This window comes from Numenius arquata, chromosome 27, assembly GCF_964106895.1.
Source record: "Numenius arquata chromosome 27, bNumArq3.hap1.1, whole genome shotgun sequence".
Classification (NCBI taxonomy): domain Eukaryota; kingdom Metazoa; phylum Chordata; class Aves; order Charadriiformes; family Scolopacidae; genus Numenius; species Numenius arquata.
The window spans coordinates 2,289,092-2,307,979 of record NC_133602.1 but is presented as its reverse complement, the minus strand read 5'-3'; the positions used below and the strand labels follow the sequence as shown (position 1 = coordinate 2,307,979).

The 18,888-nt window shown below is 64.6% G+C and overlaps 1 protein-coding gene across 2 annotated transcripts; it reads left to right on the top strand.

Annotated features, from left to right (window-relative positions):
* Positions 1-310: 310 nt before the first annotated feature.
* Positions 311-17,956, top strand: KCNN3 (potassium calcium-activated channel subfamily N member 3). 2 transcript variants are annotated; one of them, XM_074164471.1, is made up of 9 exons: positions 4,253-4,342; positions 7,744-8,162; positions 9,562-9,563; positions 10,542-10,590; positions 12,234-12,375; positions 14,315-14,425; positions 15,754-15,881; positions 16,339-16,408; positions 17,660-17,956. In XM_074164471.1, exons 1-9 carry the CDS (start codon positions 4,253-4,255, stop codon positions 17,954-17,956), a joined length of 1,308 nt encoding a protein of 435 aa, XP_074020572.1. The 2 variants fall into 2 exon arrangements, with proteins under 2 accessions (XP_074020571.1, XP_074020572.1); XM_074164470.1 differs by lacking the exons at positions 9,562-9,563; positions 10,542-10,590 and adding an exon at positions 311-1,042 and having other exon boundaries at positions 4,247-4,342.
* The last annotated feature ends 932 nt before the right edge of the window (positions 17,957-18,888 follow it).

Genomic DNA, 18,888 nt, shown 5'->3' with positions numbered 1-18,888 from the left:
CGCCGGTACCGGCGCCGGTGCACCCCGGCGGACTACAAGTCCCGAACGACCCCGCATAGAGGCAGGAACCGGGGGCGCGGGGAGGGACCGGGGAGGGGGGGATACGAAGCGGGGAGCGGGCGGGGATGATGTCAGCCTGCGGGGAGCCCCGGCGCGGCCAATGGCGCGGCGGGGCCGGGCCAGCGGCGGCGGCGGCGGGGGCGGCGGCGGCGGCGGCGGCGGCGGCGGGGAGCGCTCGGCGCCCATTCATGATCGAGGGGCCCGGGAAAGCGGAGCCGGTGCCCGGGCAAACGGCGCCGGTGCCGCCGTTATGGAGACGTCGGGGCATCTCCACGATTCGGGCGTGGGGGACCTGGAGGAGGACGGTCGGTGTCCCTGCCCCTTGGCGGGGGATGAACGGGCACCGGTGCCGCCGCCGCCGCCGCCTCCCGCCGCGCTGCCGCCGCTCCAGCACAGCCTGTTGCACTCCTCGCCCGGGTCGTTACGGGCCCCTCCTCCTCCTCCCGCCGCCCCCGCCGCCCTCCACCCTTCCTCCCGCCACGGCAGCCAGCTCAACCTCGGCGACCACCCGGCGGGCTCCGGGGCGGGGAGCGGCAAACACCGGCAGCCCAGCCCCTTGGTTCACCGGCGGGACAGCAACCCCTTCACCGAGATCGCCATGAGCTCCTGCAAGTACAGCGGGGGGGTGATGAAGCCCCTCAGCCGGCTCAGCGCATCCCGCCGGAACCTCATCGAGGCCGAACCGGAGGCTCAACCCTTACAGCTTTTTGGGGCCGGCGGACCCCCCGAGATCGTCGTCTCGCGCGAGGACAACCATGCGCCTGCCACCCGCCGCCCCGACCGACCCCCCGCCCGGCCAGCCCCCGCCGCCTTCGCCAAGGGGCCCAAGCGCAAGGCGCAGAACATCGGCTACCGGCTGGGGCACCGCCGGGCGCTCTTCGAGAAGAGGAAGCGCCTCAGCGACTACGCGCTCATCTTCGGCATGTTCGGCATCGTCGTCATGGTCATCGAGACCGAGCTCTCCTGGGGGCTCTACTCCAAGGTACCGGCGGGGGCAGGGGGGTGGGCACAGGGCCGTCGGTGTTGGACGGTGCCCGGTGGGGTGAGCATGGAGTGGTTTACCCCACGTGGTGTCCCATGGGATAAATATGGAGCCAGTTGCCCCATCTGGGGTTGGACGGGGCCGAACGGGGTGGCTGGGGACCCCCAGGGCAGCCCAGGGGCCTTACGGGGACGCTGTGGGCGCAGGTGTCGGTGAGGGTGAGAGTGGGGCTGGGGGCTGCCGGGGCTGCGTGCCGGCCGTCGTGTGCCGGGACGGGTGCTGCGACAGGTCCTGTGCCGGGGACTGACCCACCGGGGTCTGCGGTGCCCGTCACTGGCCCGGCCGAGCGCTCCTCGAGGCACCGTGCCCTCAGTGGTGCGACGCAGCCCCCCCTCCCTCCTCCTCCTCCTCCTCCTCCACACCCCTTTTTTCCATTTTTTTTTCTTTTTTTTTTTTTTTTTTTTGCAGGACGGTGTCTTTTATTTATAATTCTCCCCCCCACGCCCCTTCCAGCTCCTGCTCCCGGGCTGCGCTGGTTGGCAGCGATATGAATAACTCTTTGTATAGACATCTGTCATGTTATTTATACCTATCCAGAGAGGGGAAGGCATCGGCACCCGCGCCGGCAGGGTGTGCGTGGCACCCATGGGCGTCAGCGGGACGGCGCTGCCGAGGGGGCTGGGGGGCGGCCGGTGGGGGTCCCCATGCCGCGGTGCCACCAGCGGAGGGGAAGGAGCCGGGGGGTGGTGGGAAGGGGCTGCTCACCGCTTCCTGCCATGATCCGGCGCGGGCGGTGGGGAGGGCGGTGCGGGCGGGAAGAGGCGATGGAGCTGGAGCAGGTGGAGGGAGGGAAGGAGGGAGGGATGCGGTTGGGGGTCCTGTGGGCGCAGGGGGCCCCGCTGCCTCCCCACAGCTGGTGGCGGGGGGCTCCCGAGTCCCGGCTGCCCACAGCCGCCGGCGTCGGTGGGAGCGTGGGGGCTGCCGGGAGCGGTTCCCTCTGCTCCGGCCAAGCCCGCATCCCCGGCTTCTCCGCCGAGGGAGGAGGATGCTTCGCTTGGCTTCACTGCGGAGCCTCTTCCCCAGCGGTTCCCGCTCCCCTTCGGCAGAACTGGGGCCGAACCATTGTCCCTCACCCATGTCCGCTACCTGTTGAGCCACAGCCGCCCTCACCGGGCTCCCTGGGCCCGTGCCTGGCGCCGGGGGGGACCGGCCGCCCTCGCCGTGCTGCCAGCAGCGCCGCTGCCACGCTCGCCGGCCCCGGCACGCCGAGCTGCTGTGTCAGCCGGGGAAGACCCCGTGAGTCAGCGCTGTCACCGTGCAGCCACCCGCGGCCCCAACCCCTGCCCTGGCACCTGCTGCTCGCCACCATGCTTGTGCCGACAACCGCAGGGTGCAGGAGGGGGGGTCCCTGGGTCCCCACCACCCCAGGCCCTCGGCCGGAGATGTGGCAGCGGGCGACCATCTATAAATCCGCCCCCCCCCCCCCCCCACTCCGCGGGAAGGCCCTGGGTGGGAAACCGGAGCTCCCTGGCCGTGACCGAAGGAGCACCCATGGCCGGGGCCGGCAGCTGTCGTGCGGACGGGGATGTCGGTGCTGCCGGCGCTGGCTGGGTTCCAGCTCTGCCCCGTGGCCCGGCAGCCGCGCCACCGCCTGCTCCTCAGGCCCGGAGGGTGCCGGGGTTCAGCCGGGAAACTGGGATGCGGTGGCTGGGTTTTGGCTGTCCCTGGAGTGTGGGGCAGGATGGGGGCTCCTCCTGCCTCCGCCACGGTACCGCTGCTTCCCAGGGCCACCGGCACCGCCGATAAAGCTCACTGGGAGGGCCGGTGGGTCCCCGGGTGGCGCAGCCGCCGCGGTCGCGGCGGCTGCACCACCCGGGGACCCACCAGCCCCCTGGGGGACCATTTGGGCCAGTGCCCTCAGGGAGGGTCCGGCCGGAGCAGCCTTGGCACGAGCCCTGCCCTGGAGTTTGCCTATTAATAGCCGTTGTTTGGTCCCCGGCACTTCTCTCAGCACCAGCCATTATATCCACACAATTGCCTGGCCCCGGAGCCAAGTCGTTAACAATGCGCCACCGCCTCCACCGGCAAATAGTCCCCTTCGCCCGCCTTTAAAATACCCCGGTGGGGCTGGGGAGAGGGAGAGGAGCAAGGCTGAAGGCCGCCTGGGGGGGCTGGGGGCAAAGGATGGGGCGGGGCATGTCATGAGCGTGCTGGGTCTCGGCGTGCCGGTTCTCAGCACGTTATGAGCATGCCGGGTCTCAGCATATCGCGAGCGTTGCCGGCATCTCCTGTGTGTCACGAGCGTGCCAGGTGTCAGCACGCCGTGAGCGTGCTGGGTCTCGGTGTTTCATGAGTGTGCCAGCATCACAAGCGTGCCACGAGTGTGCCAGGTCTCAGCACGCTGGGGATGGGGTGGAGGTGTGGCACGGGTGGCAGAGCAGGTTGGTTTGGAGGTAACACCTTGGCGAGGGGCTGCTGGTTCTCAGTGGGTGCTACCTCTGCTTCCTTCTCGTGCCTCTCGGTACAGCACCCATGGGGCCCACAGCACCCACAGGGCACCCATGGGACCCACAGGGCATCCATAGCACCCATGGGACCCACAGCACCCATAGGGTATCCATAGCACCCATGGGGGACCCATGGGAGCAACAGAGCACCCACAGGGCATCCATAGCACCCATGGGACCCACAGGGCACCCACAGGGCATGGCTTGCTGGTGACTGAAATGGGGTCCGGAGGGGAGCCCGTGGGAGGAGGTGGTGAATCCTGCTCCTCCCGGCAGGGTCCCAAGGAGCAGCCGCTTTGGTCGCCAGTCAATCAGGAGCTGGTTTAATTTACATAGAGCTAATTAGCAGGAGGATCTAATTAGACCATCCAGTAGGGTGCCATAATATTGGGCTCAGGCTGGATGCGGTCGGGGCGCTGGCGACACGCGTCCCAGCGCGGGGAGGCTGGTAATTACACACTTGGTGGAATTGGATTAAGAAAACGTTTTGGAGAAAGGGCGGCTCTTGCCCACGGTGCCGGCGGTGCCAGCGGTGCCCTGCCTGCTCGGGTGGCAGCTGGGGTGGCCAAAGTGCCAGGGAAGGGGGGGCAGGTGTTGCAGCATCTCCTTGGGGGTGCGGAGCTCGGTGCCGTGGCTGGCACCAACAGGGTCCCGTGGCCACATCCCCCCTAACGCCCGCCCTGCTCTCGCCTTGCAGGACTCCATGTTCTCCCTGGCCCTGAAATGCCTTATCAGCCTCTCCACCGTCATCCTGCTGGGCCTCATCATCGCCTACCACACGCGGGAGGTGCAGGTAGGTCCCGGCATCGCCGGTGCTGGGTGAGGGGCTGCCGGGGCGGGTGGCCCAGGGGGCTGTGGGGTTTGCCGGCCACTCCGGTGGGATGCAACGCCCAAGCTCACAGCCTGCGTGGAGCCTCCTCCCTCCTTGCTGGGGTCTCGGGGGGCAGCGAGGGGGCTTGGGGGGGTGGTGAGGCCGGGCACCGAGGGGTTTGCTGGTGGTGGCTGGGGGAGGCTGCAGCCAGGAAGGGCTCGGACCGGCCGAGGTGCCAAGGAAAGCTGTGAAATCCTTTCCTAATCAGGGCTGCCCACTCTCTTCCTCCCTGCCCGCCCTTGGCTTTGCTGGGAAATTAAAGGGCTCCCAGTTTGCTCCAGGAAGGCTGCGCTTCCCCGCAGGATCTGGCGTCAGCTCGATGCTGGCAAGTTTTGGGGGTGGCAGGAACCACCAGGCAGGCAAAGGAGCATCCCGGGAAGGGATGCCTGGTGTTTTGGTGCACCAAAGATCCCACCTCATCCTGCTCTGGGCTGGGGGGGCCGGGGCAGCCCCCTGCCTGCCCCCTGCCTGCAAGGGACCTTCCCGGGAGCCACCCCTCCGGCTCAGCCTGCCGGTGCGGGGACCAGGCCCGGTGGTGGCTTGTTCAAAACAAATATTTGAGCGTTCTGTTTTTTTGCTAGAATAATATTTACCCCGGGGTGGCGGCGGTTGGGGTCAGCCGGGAGGGCCGTGCCCCGGCGCTCGCCGGCTTCCTCCCCTTGTTGTTCTTGGGAGCGGGTTGGGCAAACACAGCGTCCACCCCAGCGGCGTGCAGGGCTCCGCGCCTCTCCCCGCTCCGTCGAAATCCCTGCTGCCATCCCTCCGCGGGGTCCCGGTCCCCGAGCGAGCGCAGGGTCCCGGTGCGGAACCTCGCCACGGTCCGGCCGTGTGGCCCCAGTTTAACCGCTGGGCTGGTTATGCTGGTAGTGAAGGGAATGAGATCGGTTTGACTTGATTTCCTCCAGCCAAAGCCGTGCTGGCTGCTGATCGCCCTATTATCTCTTAGGTGCTTATAAAGGGATTGCTGGTAATCCGGCCAGGGATGGAAGCAGGGCTGGCAGAGCTGTAAATCCTCAGCTTCTCATCCCTGTTGCCCAAGGGGGGGCTGCGCTCGCCCTGGGGGGCGCTGCCAGACCTCCCCGGACTCTGGGAAGGGCTTGATGTCAGCTTCAGCCTCTTCCCTCAGCATTAATTGTGTTAATTGCCAAGTCCTTCAGGACATTTGCAGCTCTCCCTGTGCCTCGGTTTCTCCAGGACTGGGGCATTGCTGTGCCCTGGGTCCTGGGTCAGCTCCTGGGGTCGTGCCTGTTCCCTGCCTATGGTGACACTGATGGCCTGGGATGGTGATGGGTCCCTGGGGTGTCCCTGAGCCCATCACCCTCCAGCCAGGGCTGCAGGTGAGCAAGATCCTCCCATCCCTCCTGCCTCCCAGCTCTGCCTGGTGCCGCAGGGCCACAAGCTGCTGCTAATTGCGTGTGTCACTCGCTCTTCGTTAGGCTGAGCGTCTGCGGGGAGCTGCCAACAACGCCGCCGGTCCTCACCCTCCCTGTGCCTGAGGGCAGAGTCTGACCCGCTCCCGGTGGCACTGGGGGCTCAGTCCCCAGGGATGGCTCCGGGCTGCACCCTGGGCAGGGTCTGTCACCGCCACGGTGCCCCGGGGTGGTGCGGAGTGTGGTGTCCCCAGCCAGTGCCACGTTTATCGCTGCGGTTCGTGATGGAGCGCGGTGCTGGTGAAGCTGCCGGCTCCAGCTGGGAGGTTTCGGGGGGGCACAGCCCCCCTCAGCCCTGCCCTTGGGCGCCCAGGGCTTTTTGTGCATTTGGTTTGGTGAAGGTCCTTCCCCTGCGTGGCTTCTTGGTGGCTTCCTTGCGCTTTGTTTGTCCGGAGCCACAGTGGCCAAGGTGCGTGCTCCTTCCCCAGCCGGAGCCGGTGCTGGGGATGCTGGGGATGCCCCGACGGGTACCGCTGGACCGTGCAGGGGTTTCCATGGAAACCCGCAGCAATGCGCCGCAGGTGCAGGGCTGAGAGGGGCTGGTGCAGGGGGAACCTGCCCGAATCCCCCCTTGCTCCTTCCCTTCCCAACCTGGCCTGTTGCAAACCCCCCCACACGCAGTCAAAAGGCTCCCTGCCTCTTTCCTCTTGCTAATTTGTTTATTTTTAACACCCTTTTCCAGGAAGGAATGGGCTGTCAGCTTGTTAAATGCCTGAGGATCTCCCTTGACAGCTTGGAGCATTTTTATAAACAATTTCTCAAACAAAGCAGCTAAAAGGAGCGGAGCTTTCCAAACAGAAAGGGAGGTGGCCGGGGACGGCCGCTCCGTGAGTCAGTCCTGGCGGCTTTTGCCGTCCCGAGGGAGAGCCCTGTGTGCCGTGCTGTGCCGGTGAGGCGGCTGGCGCAGGTGCACCGGGGCTCCAGCGCGGCGGAAGGGTTGTTCCCGGGCTTGGTGCCAGCCGGGGCCGTGCTCCCACCCACCACCCGAGCGGGAGCGGCTGCAGGAGCTCCCGGACCCCCGACCGAGCCGGGGTTGCCCTGCGCTTTGCAGGGTCGAGGACACGCCGGTGACAGTGGTGACGGCTGCCACATCCCCCTTGGAGCCCTTCCAGCGGCATCTTTGCCAAGTGCTGTTTGCGGAGAGGCCCTGAGTGTGTCCCCGCTGTAGGTGACACCAGTGTCCCCATCGCACCAGGGACAAACTGATGTCCTGCCAGGGCAGGTGACCCCAGGGGTCTGGCTGCATCCCAGAGGGGCCAGCCTGAGCTGCCACCCCCCCAGCTTCCACGCAGACCCTGACTGTGTCACCGGCAGCGGTAGAGGAGCTGGTACCCAGGATGAACCGGCGGTTGCTATGACAACCGGATCCCATCGCTGCCAGTGGCCGGGTGCTCTGCCAGTGGTGTTCCCTCCCCAAAAGTTGCCCTGGCACTCGGGGTGTGGTGGCTGTTGGTGACACCGGCGCGGTGCTGGCAGGAGCCAAGGGGCTGGGGTGGCTGGTGCCCATGCTCTGCGGCACCACGGCTTGCCTGGCTGTGCCCAGGGCAAGGAGGCTGTGCTGGAAGGGGGGCTCCTGCCAGCCGGTGTGCAGGTCACACCTAGCTGTCCCTATGCTGTACCTGGGCATGTGCTCAAGGCCAGGCACCCTAGAGCTTTCTTGGATGTCCCTAGTGCTGTAACCGTCCCCTGAACACACAGACAGTGCCATGGAGGGGATGGCGAAGGCTCGTTCACACCTTTTCCTTCCCCATCCATCCCCAGCCCTCCTGGCCAAAGCTGTCCCCAGCTCCGCAGGGCTCTGGTGTCAGTGCCCCCCCGCTGCCCACGGTGGGACACTGGGGGGGCAGGGTTGGTGGGGGCCACCGGTAACTGTGTGGTTTTGCATCCCGGTAGCTCTTTGTGATCGACAATGGAGCCGACGACTGGCGGATAGCGATGACGTACGAGCGCATCCTCTACATTGGCCTGGAGATGCTGGTTTGTGCCATACACCCCATTCCCGGGGAGTACAAATTTTTCTGGACAGCTCGCCTGGCTTTCTCCTACACGCCTTCTCGGGCAGAGGCGGACGTGGACATCATCCTGTCCATCCCCATGTTCCTGCGCCTCTACCTGATCGCTCGGGTGATGCTGCTGCACAGCAAACTCTTCACCGACGCCTCCTCGCGCAGCATCGGAGCGCTCAACAAGATCAACTTCAACACCCGCTTCGTCATGAAGACTCTCATGACCATCTGCCCCGGGACGGTGCTGCTGGTCTTCAGCATTTCCCTCTGGATCATCGCTGCCTGGACGGTGCGGGTGTGCGAGAGGTGAGAGGGGCTGGGGCTGCGGGGGGGTGTGTGTGTGTTTGGGATGCTGATCATTTCGGGATGCGCAGTGGTTCAGGATGTCTGCTCTGCCCTGTCTCTGCCCTGGTGAGGCCACATCTGGAGCATTGGGTCCAGTTCTGGGCTTCCCAGTTCAAAAAAAGACTAGGAACTACTGAAGAGAGTCCAGCGGAGGCTGCGAGGATGATGAGGGACTGGAGCATCTCTGTGCTGAGGAAAGGCTGAGGGACCTGGGGCCGTTCAGCTGGAGAAGAGCAGACTGAGAGGGGATCCCATCGATGCTGAGCAAGAGCTAAAGGGTCAGGGGGCAAGAGGATGGGACCAGGCTCTTCTCAGTGGTGCCCGGGGACAGGACAAGGGACAACGGGCACAAACTGGAATGTTTCATCTGAAAATGACAAAAAAATTCTTTATTCTGAGGGTGGCAGAGCCCTGGAACAGGCTGCCCGGAGAGGGCGTGGAGTCTCTTTGCCTGGAGAAATTCCAAACCTGCCTGGATGCGTGTCCTGTCCCACCTGCTCTGGGTGACCCTGCTTGGGCAGGGGGTGGGACTGGGTGATCTCCAGAGGCCCCTCCCAGCCCTGGCCACTCTGGGATGCAAGGCGGTTTGAGATGCTCAGTGGTTCGGGATGTGCAGTGGTTTGGGATGCTCAGCAGTTCGGGATGCTCGGCAGATGAGAGGGATGCAGGGATCCGGGGGCTCGGCAGCTGCGGGTTCCCACCAACAAGCCCCTGTCCTGGGCAGGAGGCAGAGGCAGGGACAGCCCTGTCCTCTCAGCGCGGTGCCTGGGGCAGGGTCCCCCTGCGGGGGGACAGTGTGGTACCAGCCAGCACGGGAGCCCCAGGAGGGCAGGTGGGGGATGTGGGGAGCAGCGGGAGCTGGGGGGTCCATGCACGGGGAGAGGCCGGAGGTGCCGCGAGGCTGGCGAGCAGCAGCGCCTGGCTCGGGCTCTGGCACCGCTGCGAGCGACTCCATGACAACACCGCGGTGACAAACCCACTGCCGGATGGCATCACGCCGGCATCGTCGTGCTCGGCGCGGGGGTTGCTGTGGCGACCAGCTCTGGTGGGTACCACTGAGCCTCCATCTCCCGGGGACACGCTGGCACCCCTTTGTCCCCTGAGGGGATCTGGGGGGGCTGTGGCCACCCCCAGCCCGCCCCAGCGCTGTGGGGGTTTCTCCTGGCTGGGGTGTGAGGTGCTGGTGGCACATGTCCATCCTGGGGCGGGGAGGGCAGGTCCCCTGCAGGGTGTCCTGTGTCCTGTCCCCACGCGGGGCCGTCTCTGTCCCCAGGAGGCTGAGCTCGACGCCATACTGCCATCGAAGCAGCCGGGGCTGCAGGAAAGTGCCCAAGACACCGCGCGTGTTGTGATTCGGTAGCCGTGGATCAGTTGAATCCCATGAAATCCCCTCAAGTTGTTGCAGTGGCTTCGCGCCGTCCTTGGAACCGAGGTGTGAGGGATCGCACCCTGGGGTCCCCTGGGCCACCCAGCTTGCTTCTGGGCCCTTGCAAGGCGAGAGGAAGGCCACCCCTCTTCTTCTCCAGGGTGGGACTCCTCGTGCTGGTCATCCCGTGAGGGGCATTCGGGCAGCTTTAAGTTCTGTGGCAGCAGAGCAGAGTGGCGTGCTGAGATTTTACGAGCTTTTACAGGCTGTGTTTGCCTTCCTGTCTGCCTTAATGATGCTCTCAGGATGTGCTGGATGGTTTTGCGCTGCTTAATTGTGTTTGGGAGATTTTTATTTGTGCCTCCTAAACGGGGAGTGGGCAGACAGGCTCCCAGTGGACATGCAGGGGGTTGATTCTGTACCTGGGGGGCTTAGGCTGGAAAAAACGATGTAAATAAAGAACCATTAGGGACAAAAAAAAAAATAGAAATGACGCAGACGAGGCGCTGCAGATCACCGCCACCGCAGCTGCCGCCACCTCCCTCTGTCTACAGAGCGGCAGATGTGAACCCGGGCGGGCTGGGGATGCTCCACCTGGGGAGATGCAGGACCTCTGGGACACGCTTCGTCCCCGAGGGATGCACCGTCCCTGGGCCATGCACTGGCCCTGGGTGCCGCACAGTTCCTGTAAGGGCCATCCTGGACACGTCCCCATGTCCCCACTGATGGCAGGTTGCTGCACTGGTGCTGCAAACCAGTCTGCTGTGGCTTGCGGGGCCATCCCCAACCAGCATCCACTTGGGCTGGGAAGCTCGGAGATGGCCGTGCCGCTCCGAGACATGGTTCCCCAGGCTGTGGCACGTCCCCTCAGCACCGTGGGCTGCTCCAGCGCCTGCAGGCGCAGCATGGCTGCCGGGCATCCTCCCGTGCGTGCCGGGGGGCCGCAGCTCTCGGCAAGGCAGCGAGTCGCTTAGCAACCTCGCCCGCTCGCCCGGCCGCCACGCAGAGCTGCCTGCCGTGCCGGTGCCGGCGGTGCTGCCGGGGCTACCCGCCGACGGCGCGCACGTGTGCCTGCACGTGCAGCTGGCCCCGGCTCCCCAGCGGGGCTGCCCAAACCGATGGGCTCAGTCCGGCTAAGCTGGTGCTGCCGCAGCATCCTGGCCTGGCGATGCTTGGCTTGGCAGTGGCGTGGCACGAGACCGGGGCGATGCTCGGGGCATTGGCTGTGCCCTTGGTGGGGACAGGCAGACAAGGGGACAATGGAAAGCGACCCGGCGTCTGACCGATCACGGCAGCCCCTCTTCCTGCCCGTACCAGCCGCAGCACGTGCCGCCCCTGCCCTGTTTATCAGCTCCTTCTGCTCTTCCTTTCTCGGAAGAGAAAGCGTCTGTCTGTCCGTCTGTGCCGTAACCCCCTTCACCAGCATGATGCTCCCGGGGTCATCCCCACGGCTCGAGAGCTCACATCCTGCGGGATGGGCTCAGCCTTTCCCAGGGGAATGTGCTGGCTGGGATGGGGGGGTGCATGCCGCTGCTGGCACCGAGATATTGGGGAGCCCTGGCCAGCCCTGCCCGGAGCGCAGCAGCGGCTCTCACCATTGCTGAGGGCACTTTCTCATGCACCAGGGTCTCATTTGAGTCTCCGATTGCTTGGGGGGAAAAACATTTCGGAAGAGGAGAAAACCCAACTGCTCCAGGAGGTGGGATGAACCGGGGGGGATTGCCAAAAGCTCCATCTGGTTTCCCTCTAACAATTCCGTGAGGAGGCTGGGAGAAGGCTGCCGGGGAGCGGGATGCGTGCAGGCAGGAGGGTGACTGTCCCGCCGTGGCGGGGCGAAGGTGCTGCCTGTCCCTGCCCACTCCGGGGCTTGGGGCTGCGTCCTGCTGTGAGCTGGGACAGCACCTGCTCTGCTGCCGGCGGCGAGCGCTGCATCCCCAGGGAATATCCCCACGAGGCTTGTCAGGGCTCACACCGGCCCCGGGGACCCGATTGCGTGTTTGCCGGAAGAGCCGCAGCCGGATGCCGGGCCGGCCAGGGCGGTCGCTGACCTCGCAGCTCGGCAGGGACACGGCCATGGAAAGTTTGAAGCAACCCCGAAGCGGCGGCTGCTCCACGTGTGCTTCATCTCGAGCGTGTGAGCCGTTCCCCCACGCTATCCGAGAGCCAAGTGCGTGCCGGAGGCTCGGCTGGATACGTCGCCGGCGGTTCTGCTGGGGCTGCTGACGGCACTGTCCCCCCGGTGGCGCAGGGGGAGCAGGCTCAGCCTGAGCTGGGGGGACGGGGAGGAGGATGCCGGGGGCGAGCTGGCGCGGCCGGGGGGCTCTGCGAAGCTGCAGCTGTTTCTCCCATCAGCCGGCTCTCGCCGCCACGCCACGTGACACCGGGGACGCAGGCGGCGGGACTGGGATGTGGTGGCAGGTCTGACCGAAAGCAGAAGCACTTTCCGTTGAGTTTTCGCTCTGATTTTTGTTGATGTGGGTTTTCCTGCACCAGAAGTTGTGTAACCGCTGTCGCTATGGGGCATCCTGCCGTGTTATTAAACCCTATTCCCTGGGGCACAGCACAGCCTCGTGCCAGAGAAGCCGCTGTGCCCAGGTGCCCCCGTTGCTCCCCGCAGCCGTCCCCGTCCCCCTGCGGTGACACTGATGCCCGCGTCTCTTTGGCAGGTACCACGATCAGCAGGACGTAACCAGCAACTTCCTGGGGGCCATGTGGCTCATCTCCATCACCTTCCTCTCCATCGGCTACGGCGACATGGTGCCACACACCTACTGCGGGAAGGGTGTCTGCCTGCTCACCGGCATCATGGTAAGGGCCCTGCTGAGCCAGTTGCCCGGCCCACGGGCTCTGCCCGTCCCCGCCGTGGCCACCGGATTTTACGGGAACCCACTTCCCGGGTGGTGGGTCCATGCACGAGGCGTAATGGCTTTGGCTCTGGGGTGTTGCAGCCTGGAAGCTGATAGAGCTGTAATTGCCATTACTGTAAGCGCAGTAATTAGCAGGACGTGGCGGTTTGGTGAAGGAGGTGGTGGTGCAGGCTGGGTGCTGCAGTCCCACAGGGCTCAGCGTGAGACACCCGCCAGTCCATTGCCCCGCGGTGCCCACTGGTGAATTTGGGGTGCATTTCAGCAAGAGTGGGGGGATGCTGGACCACAGCGGGGTCAGGGATGTCCCCAGGGAGCAGAGGGGCCCCCGAGCATCCTTTGGCCATCCCTGCTCACACCACCTGGCTTCCATCGCCAGGAGCGATCCCAAATGCTGCTGGCTCCTGCCAAGAGCTGGGACCAGCTGGGAGCCCTCTACCCCCCCACGCTCTCCTGGTGTCACTGCTTCACCGTGGCTTCGTTTCCTCATGGCCAGAAGGTCACCATCCTCCAGGGCCTCCAGCGTACCTTCTCCCAGGTGCCTGTGAGATGCCCTGGCTTGTGGGGCTTTCACCGAAGGAGCAGCCAGGGTCTGTGTGGTCACAGCCTAGCCCCAGCCCCTCGGCTCTGCCCCCCTCGGCTGCCAGGCCCTGGGGACAGAGCTGTCCCCGTCCCCCCGTTCCCAGCCAGGACAGCCCGAGCTGGCACCCGGCACCGACCGGGCTCAGCTCTGTGCCCCTCAAGAGCTCTCGGCTGAGGCGGCTCCGCCGGCGGGTATTAATTTTATATTATCTTCATGTCTTTGATCTGCCCCGCATGAGGTCGGGCACCAGTGAGGCTGATGCTGGTGACAGGAGCCAAGTGAGGGAGAAGATCGCTCCTGGGAGGGGGGGACACAGCGTTTCCCAGTGCAGGGGAGCAGCCGCCGGCTCAGCTGAGGGGGTCCTGGTGCTGGGGGCTCCTGGAGCTCCCCCCCAGGGAACCAAGGCACCATCTGGCCAAGTGTCCCCCCTTCCCAGTGTCCATCTGGCACAGGGGTGGGGACGCCCCTGCGACTGCCAGGGCCGGGGGAACCCCTGGGGTCCCCAAACAGCAGCACCGGGGGCAGCCACCCCCCCGGGAAGAGAGAATTGGTGGGAGCTGAGAGAGAGCACACAGCGGGGACCTTCGGGGATGCTAAAGGATTCAGCTCAGAGCATGATGTTAATTAATGACTCTTTAATAAATTAAGGAGCACTTGCCAGGATCGTGGGCCTCTGCCAGAGTGCCGGGAGGGGGGAGCGGCTCATCTGGTGTGGGCAGCAGCAGGCAGAGCGCAGGAGCTCCGTGGGGAGCTGGGGCTTGGCACCTTTGCTTTCTAAAGGCAAATACATGCCGGAGATGACGGCTACCGGCGGATCTGGCCCTAATCGCCGGGATAAGCGAGCTCCCAGCTGTTGCTGCTGGGAGACGTGGCGATCTGGGGGGTCTTGAGTTGGGCCTCCCCTTCCCTGAGCTTCCTGTGCTTCCCCACCGCTCTCCTCCCTGGACCCCTCTCGGGAGCGGGGTCTCACCGTCCTGCAGGGCACCGGCGTGGGGCAGGTCCCCGCTCTGTGGTGGCACCGGTAAGCGGGGCTTAGCCTGGCCGTTTCTAACGGGCACCAGGGATGCGAGGGCTGATCATCGCTGACCTCGTAAATCAGCCCCGGTTTCTACTGTTAATTACCCAGCACATCGTCATCTGCTCAAGGACACCCAGGCCCTGTGATATCTCCTCTCTGGGATGATGTGGGTGGGGCACCATGGAGCTTTAGTTAATTAGGGGGTTGTGATGGGGAGAGCGGGAGCACTGCTGTTGCACGAGGTTGCTGGAGGGTGACAAACCATGCGATGTCCCTGCACAGGGTGCTGGCTGCACAGCACTGGTGGTGGCCGTGGTGGCCAGGAAGCTGGAGCTCACCAAAGCCGAGAAGCACGTCCACAACTTCATGATGGACACGCAGCTGACGAAGCGGGTAAGGCCCTGGTGGGGGAGGAGGGGGGGGCTGTACCGCGTGATGGGGATGCCGGGAACCGTGGCGGGAGGAAGGTGTTGGCACCCCTGGGTGTGGGTCCTGCAGGTCCCACGGGGAAAACAAGGTGTTGGCACCCCTGGGTGCAGGTCCCACAGTGGGAAGAAGGTGTCCGAGTGCCTTGAATGCAGCACAGGCACAAGCTTTATGGTGAAAGCAAACAGCTCCAGCTCTGTGCCAGGGATTTGGGTGATGCAGGATGCTCGGCCGCACCCTCGAGAGCAAAAGGCCCATTTTTATTTCCCCCTGGGAGGATATGGGCTCCCTTCTCTTACAGAGAATGATCTCACTTAGCTCCATGTCAGGAAGACAACCAGATGAGAGCCATGCTGTGACGCTCCTGCGGTTTCCATCCCGAGGAGGGACCCAGAGGCTGCGGTGGGGAGGTCCACGGGGTGGGGGATCATGCCGGGGTCCGGTGTTACCTCTCTGGCAGCTTGTGGGGGCTGCAGGAGGTCTCTGGTCTCAGCAGCCTCATCACAGCAAAGCGTCAGCAACCCGACAGCGCCGTGTGATGTGATGGGCTCCGCACACCGGTGGCAGGAGGGATATTTTATATCGGGAATGGTGGCAAAGCGAGCATCGGTGCAGCCCTTGGAAGGGCTTGGGACAGTGCTGGGATGTGGCCAGGGCACCCTGTGTCACTCCGGAGAGCAGGGCCATGTGCCGGCCGGAGCCAGGATAGTCGGGGGCTTCTGCGTGGCCAGGCTGGGAAAGCAAACAGCCGTTTGGCCCCGCTCCTCCAGCCGTGGATATGGATCTGCGGGCCCCGTGCCAGGCAGACGGCGGCCAATTCATCTTGGAGTGAGCAGCAGAGCTGAGGAGCCTGCGGAAGCCATGTCCTCGTGCCGGCAGCCCAGCCGGGACCTGCCAAGAGTGCCAGATGGATGCAGGAATTGAGAAAAACTTTGGGTTTTTTTTTTGTTTTGTTTTGTTTTTTCTTTTTCTCAAGGCTTAGGGTACAGCTTCGGGTGGGGGTGAGGAGCCCGGTGGCAGAGCATCGGTGCAGGGTAGGGTGGGGAGCACCGGGGGCCGAGACCTGCTGCTCGGTGTGGGCAGCTCTTGCTCCTGTTCGAGCCGCCCTTGATCCCTTGCAAAGACCCAGGAGACCATGCGGGAGCGGATCTGAGCACCTCGCTCCAGCTGGGGCGAGTGAAGGGCTCTTGCAGCACCAGCTCCCGAACCAGTGGCTCCCGTCAGAGCCAGCCCGGCGTCTCCGTGAAATCCCACGTTGCGGGGCCAGTGACCCACGGCCGACTCTCCTCTTGTAGATCAAGAACGCTGCAGCCAATGTCCTGCGGGAAACGTGGCTCATCTATAAGCACACCAAGCTGCTGAAGAAGATTGACCACGCCAAAGTCAGGAAGCATCAGAGGAAGTTCCTCCAAGCCATTCACCAGTAAGGGGCTGGGCAGGGGGACGGGGATGGATGGAGGATAGGATGAGGGGGAAGGGTTTTAAGCTGAAAGAGGGGAGATTGAGCTGAGATGTGGGGAAGTTCTTTGCTGTGAGGGTGGTGAGAGCCTGGCCCAGGTTGCCCAGAGAAGCTGTGGCTGCCCCATCCCTGGAGGGGTTCAAGGCCAGGTTGGAGGGGGCTTGGAGGAGCCTGGTCTGGTGGGAGGTGTCCCTGCCCAGGGCAGGGGGTGGGACTGGATAGGCTCCAAGATCCCTTCCACCGTTCTATGGTTCTATGATTCTATTCTATGATACCGAGCCCCAGCATCGGGGGAATTGTGGTCCAGTCCCTGGCCAGGGCATGGGGACCATTTCCCGATGCCCAGGATGCAGGCAGGTCTCCAGCTGCGGTCTGCAGTTGGGGAGGGGATGCAGCTGCCTTGCTCTTTCCTTCTCCCCAGGTTGCGGAGCGTGAAGATGGAGCAGAGGAAGCTGAGTGACCAAGCCAACACCCTCGTCGACCTCTCGAAGGCAAGTCCCCACTGTGACCTCGTGGCTCAGCCGGGCTGCCCAAGTGTTTCTCTTCAGCTGGGAAAACTGAAGCAGACCTGGCTGACCACGATGTTCTCTGTGCGGTGGATGTCAGCCGGGAATAGCTGCCGTGGGATGGCTGCCCTTGCGAGTCAGGAGAAGAAACACAGACACAAACCAGGGGCTGGTGGGGCTGCACCCTGCTTCCAGGAAAGGTCTTTGTCCCCACACCCCCTTATGCAGCCCCAGCCGGGGGTACCATTGCTTGGCAGCACAGGGCTGGATGCCCCTTGCCCCTCTGCCTGCACGGAGACAGCGTTTCCTCATTTTAATGTCCCTGGGGTGAGCCAAGCTGGGTCACGGTGCCCTGTGAGCCCCTGGAACGGGCTCACCCTGGGCAGAGAATGGCTGGAGAGCAGCCCTGAGGAGAAGGACACTGGGGTGTTGGGGGGTGAGAAGCTCAAGACTCCCCAGCAACATGGGCTGGCAGCCCAGCAAGCCCCCCATCCCCTGGGCTGCATCCCCCCCATCCCCTGGGCTGCATCCCCATCAGCGTGGCCAGCAGGGCGAGGGGGGGGATTCTGCCCCTCTGCTCCGCTCTGGGGAGACACCCCCCAGTGCTGCCTCCAGCTCTGGGGCCTCAGCACAGGAGAGACATGGAGCTGTTGGAGCGAGGCCGGAGGAGGCCGTGGAGATGCTGGGAGGGCTGGAGCCCCTCTGCTGGGAGGGGGGGCTGAGAGAGTTGGGGGGGTTCAGCCTGGAGAAGAGAAGGCTCCGGGGAGACCTTGGAGCCCCTTCCAGTCCCTAAAGGGGCTCCAGGAAAGCTGGGGGGGGACTCTGGATCAGGGAGGGGAGCAATGGGACGAGGGGGAAGGGTTTTAACCTGAAAAAGGGGAGATTGAGCTGAGCTGTGGGGCAGAAGTTCTTTGCTGTGAGGGTGGTGAGAGCCTGGCCCAGGTTGCCCAGAGAAGCTGTGGCTGCCCCATCCCTGGAGGGGTTGAAGGCCAGGTTGGAGGGGGCTTGGAGCAACCTGGGCTGGTGGGAGGTGTCCCTGCCCAGGGCAGAGGGTGGGACTGGATGGTCTTTAAGATCCCTTCCACCCCAAACCATTCCATCATTCCATGATTCTGTGATTCAGGTGGCTCTCGGGGCTTTGCTTGCAGGAAGGGGTTGGAGGGCTCAGTGCTGGCGGTGGCACTAATCCAGCCATGGCACTAACCCCTCCACTGTCCCCTCTGTCCCTCTCCATAGATGCAGAATGTGATGTACGACCTCATCACTGAGCTCAACGACCGCAGTGAGGACCTGGAGAAGCAGATCGGCAGCCTGGAGTCCAAGCTGGAGCAGCTCAGTGCCAGCTTCAACTCCCTGCCCCTGCTGATGGCCGACATGCTGCGCCAGCAGCAGCAGCGCCTACTTGCCGCCGTCCTGGAGGCGCGGGGGGTCGGCGTGCCTGTGGGCACCCCCCAAACACCCCTCTCCGAGAGCCCTATCGGGGTCAGCTCCACCTCCTTCCCCACCCCTTACACGAGTTCAAGCAGCTGCTAAAACGCAGCTCCCCCCCATCCTCCACGGACAGGGGAAGCGTTTCCACGCAGGTCCCGAGGTCTCCATGGACTTTCTTCTGGTCCTCAAACCGCCACAGGACCCTTCGGCCGAAGCCGGTGGGACCAACCGTGCCGAGCGACGCTCGGAGCTTTGCCAACGCCTTGGTCTCGGGAATCGCATCCCTGTTCAGGTGCCTCTACACGTGGTGAAGGAAGGGGACGGGAGGTGACGCCTCGGGTGAGCCCGCGCCGCGGCGTCCGGTGGCGGACGGAGAAACCCACGCTCAATCTCAGGTCTTCACATTTGAAAACAAAACAAAACAACAAGTCAGAAGCACTGAAGCAACGGAGACACCAGAGGGAGAAGTTCTCCTCCCCTGCGTGGACCCCGCCGGGGGCCGGGGCGCTCCCCTCGCCCCCCGCCCCTCCCACCATCACAAAGCACCGCCGGGCAGATGCCAACGTGGTGGTTTCTTGCACAGGCTCTGACCTACGCTGCCCACGCTCCATCCTATCTCCTTACCGGGACCCACGTGAACCCCCCCGTACGTTGCCGGGCGGGTGACAGTGTCTGGCCGTAACCTGCCTGGGGGGGGTTCTCTGGAGCTGTGGGTGTTTTCTGCCCGGGCAGAACAAGGGACGCTTCTTCTTTCTGGTCCTCGGTGTCACATTCTGCCTGGAGACACATGCCGGAGCCAGGAAAGCAGTGCCTAAAGCATGTGGGGATGTGGGGCCGGGCGGCCCCCGGCCGATGCGGCGATGGCCGATGACGGGGCTGGCAGGCCAGCCCGGGCGCCGGGGGGGGTCTCCAGGTGCTCACATCGCTGCCCGCCCAGGAGCTCCCCCCTCCCCACAAGCATTTTGGGAAGCCAAGGGGCTCTTTGCGGCAGCCTCAGAACTGCTGGATGAGAAACCCCATCAGCGATAACCACC

Coding starts and splice junctions, on each gene's coding strand:
- KCNN3 (XM_074164470.1), top strand. CDS start 311: ATGGAGACGTCGGGGCATCTCCACGATTCGGGCGTGGGGGACCTGGAG. Junction 12,376..14,314: donor GCCTGCTCACCGGCATCATG/GTAAGGGCCCTG, acceptor GTCCCTGCACAG/GGTGCTGGCTGCACAGCACT. Junction 16,409..17,659: donor CCCTCGTCGACCTCTCGAAG/GCAAGTCCCCAC, acceptor CCCTCTCCATAG/ATGCAGAATGTGATGTACGA.